This window comes from Octopus bimaculoides, chromosome 6, assembly GCF_001194135.2.
Source record: "Octopus bimaculoides isolate UCB-OBI-ISO-001 chromosome 6, ASM119413v2, whole genome shotgun sequence".
NCBI classification, from domain to species: domain Eukaryota; kingdom Metazoa; phylum Mollusca; class Cephalopoda; order Octopoda; family Octopodidae; genus Octopus; species Octopus bimaculoides.
Window position 1 is genome coordinate 83508324 of NC_068986.1, and position 10475 is coordinate 83518798.

General features: G+C 36.0%; 1 protein-coding gene across 1 annotated transcript; it reads right to left on the reverse strand.

Annotated features, from left to right (window-relative positions):
- Positions 1 to 6240: 6240 nt before the first annotated feature.
- LOC106876876 (general transcription factor II-I repeat domain-containing protein 2) lies at positions 6241 to 7150 on the reverse strand. The gene is made up of 2 exons (XM_014925616.1): positions 6697 to 7150; positions 6241 to 6590 (listed from the first exon to the last, which is right to left on the reverse strand). The coding sequence occupies exons 1-2, from the start codon at positions 7148 to 7150 to the stop codon at positions 6241 to 6243; spliced, it is 804 nt and encodes a 267-aa protein (XP_014781102.1).
- Between the last annotated feature and the right edge of the window lie 3325 nt (positions 7151 to 10475).

A 10475-nucleotide genomic window follows, 5' to 3' on the forward strand; every position in this document is an offset into this window, starting at 1 on the left:
ATTATATTCTGTGTCTGTGTGGGTGTGCACCGGTGCGTGTGCGTGCGTGTATTGACATTCAAGTCCAGACACTTATTTTTGGGATGGTACGAATTAAATGACAAGTTAATGAATCTTCATCTTTCTAATAATTCAAAGAAATAAGGTATAAGGAATAACCAATGAGCTATACTTCACACATGCATACAAACCTAGTTGAATGATTGAGTGACCCAACGAGTAATCAAATAATCGATTAGTTAATTGGTTAATGGTTAACTAATTGATTAATAATAATAAAAGAAGTGAAAGAGAACCCGTGTGTATGTTTAATGTTGGTACAATGACCCACCCGATTAGTGTGTGTTTGTGTGAATTTTACTAGTTGTTTAGCAAAAGTTGTATAAAAGTGAGTTGCTCGGAAGGTCCACAAAGCAGAAGTGTTGCCACTCAACATAGAGCAGAGAACTGAAATGCAATTATCGAAATATAGAGTCTTGTTCCCTAAAAAGCAAATGCCTAGAGAAAAGTATTATATACCAGCAACAAATATAAAGGGATTACAGAGCACTCCTTCAAGTGTTACTGCACCAGCACATTGGTTTGTTCCTTGATTGCACTTGGAAAACATCGGTGCACTTTCAAAGAGCATTTGGAAATCGAGAGACAAAAGCATTCCATTGGCAGCGTTAGATAAAGCATAGGCGTTTAAGAACATATCAAAGTCCTGCAACTTCTGTCTCAGAGAGAAACTCTATACATTGTTCCATAAAAACAAAACAAAACTAAATGCAATTTGCTAACACATACGTAAACTCTTTCTTGAGAATTTCAATAACTTCTCTCTCATTCTGATGCAAGGTGGACGATAAGCGACGTCCAGCCTGGGGCGTGCGCGGCCAACTGACAGAAACGAAGTTGCGATCCAGATGCATACATACATACATACATACATACATACATACATACACTATATATTTGGAGCGTAAGTTCAAATCATTTGAGCACTACTAAGTGTTTTTTATATTGAGCATTTCTGATCTTATCTGTTGACTTTCTCTCTCTCTTTCTCTCTCTCTCTCTCTCGCTATATAGTCTTGTTCCTTAAAAAAGCATATATATATATATATATATATATATATATATATATATATATATGCATGTGTGTACTGGTTTAATTTGGTTCTCATTCAAGAACCAGCAAAAGTGTGGCAGTATGATAGAATGATGCACAATCTGAAGACCTAAAAGCTGTAGTTAGCAACAGATCGTGCAAAATACTGGTGACATCTGAGAAGTAACTTTTATTTAATATACAATGTGGAAGCATATATGAACGTAATACTGTGTACGCAGCGTAAAGTTTGTACCTAGAGGACGCAGTGGGAGATCTGGCAGATTGACAGAGAACCAAGATAGTTGCAGCGGAGTAGAAGTAGTTGCCATGCTTTTGAAGTAAAATCCTTCAGCTTCCCAGATGATTCACTAAATATAGTTGTTGTTGTGGTTAATTAGCTCCAAATGAGGATGGCAGATTGAATATTCAGAGCGTTGGACAAAACTGTTTGCGGTAGTTCTAGCTTTTATATTCTGAGTTCAAATCTCACCGAGGTCAAATTTGCCTTTCAGTCTTCCGGGGTCGATAAAATAAAATACCAGTCATATGCACAGGCGTAGCAGTGTGGTTAAGAAACTTGCTTCTTAATCGTGTGGCTTTGGGTTCAGTCCCACTGCGTTGCATATTGGGTGTCTTCTACTCTAGACCCGGGCTGACCAAAGCGTTGTGAGTGGACTTGGAATACAGAAACTGAAAGCTCTGTGTGTGTTCCCAATCACTGCTCGACAACCGGTATTGTGTTGTTTACGTCTCCGTAACTTAGCGGTTCGGCAAAAAAGAGCTTAAAAAAAGTGCTGGAGTCGATTTGTCAGACAAAAGTCTTCAAAGTGGTGCCCCAGCACGGTCACAATCCAGTGACTGAAACAAGTAAAAAGTAAAAGATACAAGTCAAATATTGATGCTGATGTAATTAACTGTTCCCTGCCCTTAAAATTCTGGTTTTGTGCTTCAACGAAATTTCCATTCAGCTCTAATTCAACCCTGATAGATCTATCTGTATTTACTCATACAGGGTTGAGTAAGTAGATCTACGAATAAAGACGTTCCTACCTAAATATCTGCGTGTAGGTCTGAATTTTCCCAATGTTTCATTCTTTAAGATGAAAGGGTATAATTTGAGGGAGATTTGTCTACTATTTCTTACAAGTCGAGTGATAGAGTACAGTGTGTCTCTCATTGATTCACTACTAAAAGTGGCCATCCTCTGCTTCCTAACTGGCTGCAGTGAATGTACATTCAAAATGGTACAAAAAGAAAGCATACATGTGAGCGTTGTAATGAGAATATATTGCAAAAATATAGATGTAACGTGAAAGGTTAACTCTTCAAGTTTCTACTGACAGTCACAAATATTCAATGTGAGTGTCACTTGCCACACAGCAGACATGTATACGGTAGTCAAGTTCTTTCAACACGCATGCCCAGCATAGTATGGTCAGGTGAGTTGACTGCGTCGCCGATCTGCTGTTTTAACTCTTGTGAGTCTTATGGAAGTGGGGATATGAACACCTTATCTTTCAGATATTCCTAAAGGAAAAGTTGCAAGGCGTTAGGTCAGGGGACAAACCATCAATGTCAAATTATGTCAGCACGGCCAGTCTAGAGTTCTGGTAGATACGTACGTGTCACTGCCAACTTGGCGGGGCCCCGTCATGCTGCATAATGAAGTCGAGTGCCTCTTCTTCTAACCGGGGTAACAACCGAATGGACAGCATTGTACCATTCAGTTTGAATTACCCAATAAAATAGCTCGAGTAAGAAGTGTGTAGGGAAAATATCAGGGTTGTTTTGTTTTAACACAGGTCAAAAAGTATTCCAGCTATAAGCATCCTATCGCTTTGAAACATTTTAGCCCTTTCCAATATTTCAAGGGCTTCTAATAAATTATCCATGTGTCCTTTGCTTTCTTAAGATAGTATGTTGTGATTTAAAGCACATTGGCTACTGTTTCTACAATGTCAAACGATCGTGTTGGGATCCCCTTTCTCAGCTCGAGAAAGTAGAAAAAGTGGGTAACAATTTACCAGCGCATGAATGGGCGTATATGTATTTGAATGTAGTATCGCGCACGCGTGTGAGCGTGTGTGTGAGCGTGTGTGTGAGCGTTGTGTGTGTGTGTGTGTATGTATGCGTGTCTGTATGCGTGTGTGTGCGAATGCCTTTGTGTGTGTGTATGTGTGTATGTATGTGTATGTGTGTGTGTGTGTGTGTGTATGTGTGTGTATGTGTGTGTGGTTTTGTGTGGGTATTGAAGTGTGCGCGTGTGTATGTACGTGTGTGAGTCACAGTGGCACTTGTTCAGGAAATTTACGACGTAAAAAACAAGCTGTTTCTGATAAACGCAAATTATAGGCCAAATTACAATAGTTTTCTTTAAGATGTGGCTATACAGTGGAAAGTAGGAAACATGAAAGTTTGGCAAGATAAAAGCATGAAAGATATTTGGTATGTTCAACAGTGTGCGTAAGCGTGTGTGCGGACAAGACAATATGCATTTCATATCGCATTTGTTACAAGCAGCGTGACGTAAACTCGCTTTTTATTTCAGTCTGTCTCAAATTTATCTTAAACTAGTCTGCGGTCAAATTGTATGTAGAAGGTTTCAGTGATTTCCAAATTATTGACTTTATTTTCTTAACGATTTATCTTTCAGTTCCAAATAGTGTCAAGAGGACGCATCGGCAGAGTTGTGAGAACTTATTTTTACTTATTTACTTATTTTTTACTAAAACCCTTTGAACCATCGATGACTTTCCTTCACTGTTATCGATTCTAGGCTGTTTTTCCATGAGAGAAGGCCTTCCTCTTCCAGGTCTTGTTGATTTAGAATTATCATTGCTGCTTCTGTAACTTTGCTTTCTTTCTTGACAGGGTGTTCTCCCTACGCAAACCCATTTTTACCTTTGGGAAGAAACGAGCCGTCATAGTCTTGCCTCTATCCTTTGATCTGTCTAGCATGGGAGGCTTTTGCAAGAGATTGTGTTCCGCTAGCGTAGCTCTTAGGGCCATTGAAGTGTACAAGCTACCACACTACAACAAAGACTGGACCTTGTAGTAGACAAAATGCCTTTCAGTATTTGCTTTCTGCACTATAAGTTCAAATCCACAGAAACGAACAACAATGGCGATGAACAACATACTTGATCTGTATGGACTATGCCAGTTCTTACTAGGTACCCAAATACCGTCATTACAAACCACCTCGGACAAAATATATAAAAACAAACCCCGAAACACAAAACCGAAACACAAAACCGCGCACTTCACATCATTACAAGTCTTACTGTGAAACCAGATACACTTGATCATTAACAAAACGAAATAAAAATGACTTACACTGAAAGATTAACAATGAAAGACTAACATGGGATGAAGGATGCATAGTTTCCGTAACAAATTGAATCAAGTCAGAGCCTGAAACTACACGAAAATACGCTTCCAAACACCTAGAAGCATATACATAATTATTGCGGTGGTAGTGGTGGTGGTGCTGGATCTCCATTGTTCAACAATGAAGATTCAGTTGTTCTATGATTTGTATTGTTGTGTGAATGGGTCAACGTCCTACAGACACCTGTACCCTGAATCTCTGGCAGAATCAGCGTGGCACAGTATATATGAGACAATGCTACATCCCATATGACCATCACTGCATGTTAGAGTGTGTAGTTGGGTCCTCAACAAGACGAGGGTATGATGGTGAGGTCAAGTCGCTCGCTGATTGGCAACGTGTTATAGGCCTTTTCGATCTGAGCTGGCCTGTGGCTATACAGTATCAGCAAAACTTGATACAACATCAACAAAATTTGATATACGTGATATACATGAGTCAACGAGGAAGACTCTACATCAGCACAAATTAATTCATTCTCTTTCTTGTTCCTCTAAGTCAGCTACGCTATTTTTTCTTGTAGAGTAAAAGTGGATAAAAGGTGAAATACATCAAGTCGAAGGGCTGAATGACAACAAAGATTAAGAATCATTGCTTTACGTCAGGCATGGGCAACCTTTTTCCAGATTAAATTTTCTCACCAAAGTCGCGGGCCAGAGCCCTAATTGTAGACTTACAAAATATGTATACAAGTGCTTATACAAGTATTTGCTTTATAATATAAAAAGGATATAAGGGTAAGAACATAACAATTTATTAATATAAAACAAATGTAGTTGAATCAGTAAAATAATTAATTCATTCTCAAAGGGAGAAAATAGCCATGAAACATTATTCTAATGGGATATTTGGCGTTGATGTTTCTTCACCAACATCTCGATGTTTGAAGAAATGCTAGAGGTGGCTACTCTCAAGTTATTTTCAAAATGATTATCAGTTATTCTTGATCTTGCTTTGAATTTAGATTTCATTTTTGAGAACAGCTGCTCACATTTATATATGCTCCCAAAGAGTGACATTTTCTTTCTAGCAAAATCCACGATCAAGGGGAAATTTTCTCTAGGTAGGCTTTTATTAAACTCTATTAGTGAATGATCTCTCATTTCCCGTTTTAAATCTTCATTCCCTTGAAGTTCAATTAATTCCATCTGTAATTCCTCGGGAGCCTGGTTAATATTGATATCAAAAGGCGAAGAAAATATACGTAGATTTGTTTCTTGTGATCTGAAATCTTGAAATCTATTACCGAATTTTTCGTTGATCAATTTTACCTCATCTGCTTAAGAAGTACAATCGTTTTGCCATGAATTGCCAATGTTGGGAAATGGAATGTATTACAATTTCTGAGCTGTCGTTCCAACAGTTGCATTTTGTTTTGAAATGTTTTGATATGACTATACGACTGATGAATGAATTGGTCTTCTTGCAATTTCAAATTAAGCTCATTAAGATATGAAATAAAGTCAACAAGAAAAGCAAGATCACATATCCAGCCATCATCACTCGATTCAGGCATAGACTTTCCTTTCATTTCCATGAATGTAAAAATTTCACTCCTCAGATCATAAAATCGTTTCAACATTTTTCCTTTGCTCAACCTTCGTACCTCACAATAGTAAGTCAAATCTCCATATTCTGCCTCGATATCCTCAAGAAATTCTTTAAACTGGCGGTGATTCAAAGCTCGAGATTTTATAAAATATATACTCGAAACAACCTTAGACATAACATGTTCAAATTTGAGTGACTTGGCTCACAAATTCTCCTGGTGAATTATGCAATGAAAAATGGATAAATCTTTTGTGTCTATATTCATAGAAGCCAATTCCGATCTGATTTTAGAAACTAAGCTTGCTTTACTACCAACCATAGCAGGAGTACCATTTGTTGATAAACCATGAAGGTTCTTGAAATGTAGATTAAATCCAGCCATTAACATTTTCAATTCTTGAAAAATATTTTCCCCAGTGGTAGTATCTTTCATTCCCCAAAGGCTAAGCATTTCTTCTGTGATATTTAAACCTTCATCAATTTCACGTACAAAAACCACAAGTTGGGCTGTATTTGACACGTCAATGCTCTCATCAATAGCTAAGGAAAATACTTAAAATGCGAAGAAAGTCTTTTCAAACCTAATTCTACAAGACAAATTAATATTAGTTTCTACAAGACAAACTAATATTATCGATTTCTCTTTTTTTTTTTTTACCTGAACAAAAAATTTCAGCTACTGCTTGTAGGCATTCTTTTACAAATTCACCATCGGAATAATTTCTCGAATGTTTTGCAATTTTCTCGCTAATGATATAACTAGCACGAATAATATTTTCTGAATCTTCACGTCTCTTGATAAAAATTGTCTGCCGTTCTTTCAAATATTTTATTAAATTTTCAACTTTTTGTTTCCTACGTTGAACTTGAAAACTTCTATAATGAGATGAGTGTTTGGAGATGTAGGGTCTTTTTACATTATATTCTTTAATGACAGAAACTGATTCTGAGCAGAGTAAACACACTGGTTTGTCTTTGATTTGTATGAAAAAAATGATCATTAGTCCACTTTTCTTGGTACACTCGGGATTCGTTATCCTTCGTTTATTCCACAAATGTTTTGTCGTCAATGCTGCATTTCTCTGTATCACATGTTTCAACTTAACTACCATATATACGAACTATGCCATTTAAATCCCGAGCAACGCCGAGTATGTCTGCTAGTAATATATAAAATACTGACCTAAATAACGGCAAAGAATATTTATCCCAATTCAGATAGACGCTAGTCCCTCAAAGGGGAGTAGAAAGGTTGCAGTAAGTAAGCCTATAGTTTCTAAACCCAACTTCCGACAGATAAGCATTCAAAAAAAAAAAAAGATTAAAAGAAAAGGAAAACAAATTAGTGTTTGTGTGTTTAATGGTCCAACTGTTTAGAACTAATTCAGCGATGAGAAAAACACGATATTAATCAGTGACCTATATCATGTTAATTATTCAAGCATGTATGAAAGACAACTCTAGTCATGTTTCGGTCTTATTAGGTCTCCTCATTGATGTATAGTTTTCACCATACTTGTCCCAATAGTTACTCATGACTACTCGCATAACAAAATAGTTTAGTTAGTGTTTCCATTTTTAAGGGAGTGTGCAGTGAAAAATTAATTAGCGATAGCTATTTGGCTGATCAGTAATATCATTCTCATTATTCTAGCAAGTACAGGAGACAAGTCTGGGACTGTACCCGTCTAATTAAATCTTCTCAGCACAGCGTAGACTCGCTGTATTTGCGTATCTATAATACTAGACATTAACCAATATAGTCTTCCTCCCAATATACTTATTTCTAATAAGCCTTTTAATACTTCCTTCATGAATTGTATTAACATTAACTTGACTATTGGCTACACGGATTGATTATCTGAGAAATATATGAAGCAATCTAATGTATGACAGGATACTAAATAGCCTAGATATCTCTCTATAACATGGAAGCGAGAATAGCGGAAATCATCAAGTGCAGCAAGGCGGATATAATCAGAAGTATAGAATTTAACAGAGTGCTTTATTCAAGGGGATTCCATATCTCATCCTACTTCTTTTTGTAATGCTTGTACCCTTGAGCAAAGTTCAAGAAATAGAGACAATATAAGTGGTTATACATTGAAAAAGAGATTACAAATATATATTATATATTGAGGACTCGAACCTGTTTATTTCAAGTAATCAGAATGTTCAGAAAAAGATAAGAATGGAACTTTGGATAAAAAAAAAAAATGTTCTAGAGCTACATACTGAAAAATGATAAAAGAGAGGAAAATAGAACATCTGTATTTACTTCAAAGAAGAGGATGAGCTATTAAGGGAATTTCATATTCGAGAACCAAGGAACATAAAAATACTTGTAAATGCTGGAGATGGATCAAATCCAATGAAAGATAATGCTGGAGATGGATCAAATCCAATGAAAGATATAAAAAAAGAATATATTTGGCGTATAAAGTTATTGTGAAGAATTAAATGCCAAAATACACACACATACACACGCACACAGACACGAACACACACACACACACACACACACACACGTACATACAAAAGTAATAATGTCCATTGCTATGCTCGCACCACTCTACTGCGTTAATACTATTAGCTGGAAGATAAATGATATCTTAAGATTGTATACAAATACTAGGAATCTCTTCACTCTTTTGTATACAGAGTACACAAGTCAAAGTCAGATGTCCATCGGCTTTACATAAGCAGATAATTAGGAGGCAGAAGGATTAGTACCAATAAAATAAATACGATGTCAGAGCTACAATGATTTGATTGAAAGTATATCACCGATGAAACAACTAAAAAAGAAAAAGACTGCTGTAAATAGTAGATAACCATATAAAAAATACAGGTGAGTAAGTTTCTGTCTACAAAGACGTGATGAAAGTCCAAGCTAAAGTAAAGTTGGAGGAAATGGCACGAAGTAAATGCAGCGAAAGAAAATATAAAATACCAAGAACTGGAAAAAAACGAGCAGGTGAAAAGGAAACTCCTTGAGAAATAAACACTTTCGTAGTTTTATTCTGCGGGAACATAGCCAATAGCCAAGATTAATTACAAACATCTGGTAAAAGAACAGTCAAACTTAAAGACAACAACAACAACAACAACAACAACAATAATAATAATAATAATAATAATAATAATAATAATAATAATAATAATAATAATAATAATAATAATAATAATAATAATAGGTAAATTCATTAAAACCAAGAATATTAAAGTATATCCAGGTACTGAAATTAGAGAATGAGAACAGAGCCAGTCATGGAGATACTGGTAAGATACAACATATTAAGTGGAAAGGAAAATTTAAAAATTAGAGCAACAGGAAAATGAAACTAATATTAAACACCGAACTATGCTAAAAAAATAAAATAGTAGGTGTAAATATACTAAAAAATAGTACCATAAGCTATAGCTTCAATATGTTCAATCAGAGGTTGATTGAATTGAAGGATTAAGGCTGGAAAATCTAGAAAACTACTGTTTGTTCCAAAGCTAACTCTCTAAAGCCAATGCAGATAGGATATAACTACTTCGTAGATAGGAAGGACAGGCTTGCTGTAGATAGAAAGTTATTACTAAGTATAATACTGATTGACTAGAAATATTTACAAGAATGTAAAGGGAAACTGATTGCATACATGAAGACATACGGAGGAAACAAAAATGTTTTCTCCTTATAGAATCTTTTCTACTCTAGGCACAAGGCCCGACATTTTTTGGGGAGCGGGGGCCAGTCGATTAGATCGACTCCAGTACGCAACTGGTACTTAATTTATCGACCCCGAAAGGATGAAAGGCAAAGTCGAAACAATAAAATTTTTCTAGAACTAGTACACAAAATAGGTGACGAGAGGAACGACGAAAGTGTCTAGAAGGAGATGGTATGCAACTAGGTAGCTCTGTAAAGCGTAGCCAAGTGTAGCATCAGTGCCGGATAGAAGATAATTCGTGAAATGTTGCCTAACAAACTCATGGCTTTCTTCTGGATGGTCTACATTGTTTTGCGTGTGTCAGTAACACTGTTCCAGATGTAGAAACAGTATTCCATTGTGGAAGTATTTTCGTCTCTAAAGATGAAGGCAATTATTGTAATGTTATGTATATGGGATCAACTGGAAATATCAATGATTGTCAGGTCTCACATTTTGTAGTGTGATAAATCAAAAAATTCTCTGTTCATTTCGTATTGAGGAGACATTTGTCTTCAACAGCTGTATGAATGGGTCGTAGCATTTGAGACTGTGTAAGAGTCACTACTGTTGTTGTTGGTGGTGTCGTTCTCTTCCAAATTGCTTATTTGAGTATTCAGGACACTTATTTCAATTAATTGTTCACTATGCTGTATAATTTTTGTCTTCCTGTTGTACATTTAGTTTTCAGTTTTGATTTGCGCTTTGTTTTTTTTAGCCATTATAGTATTTTATC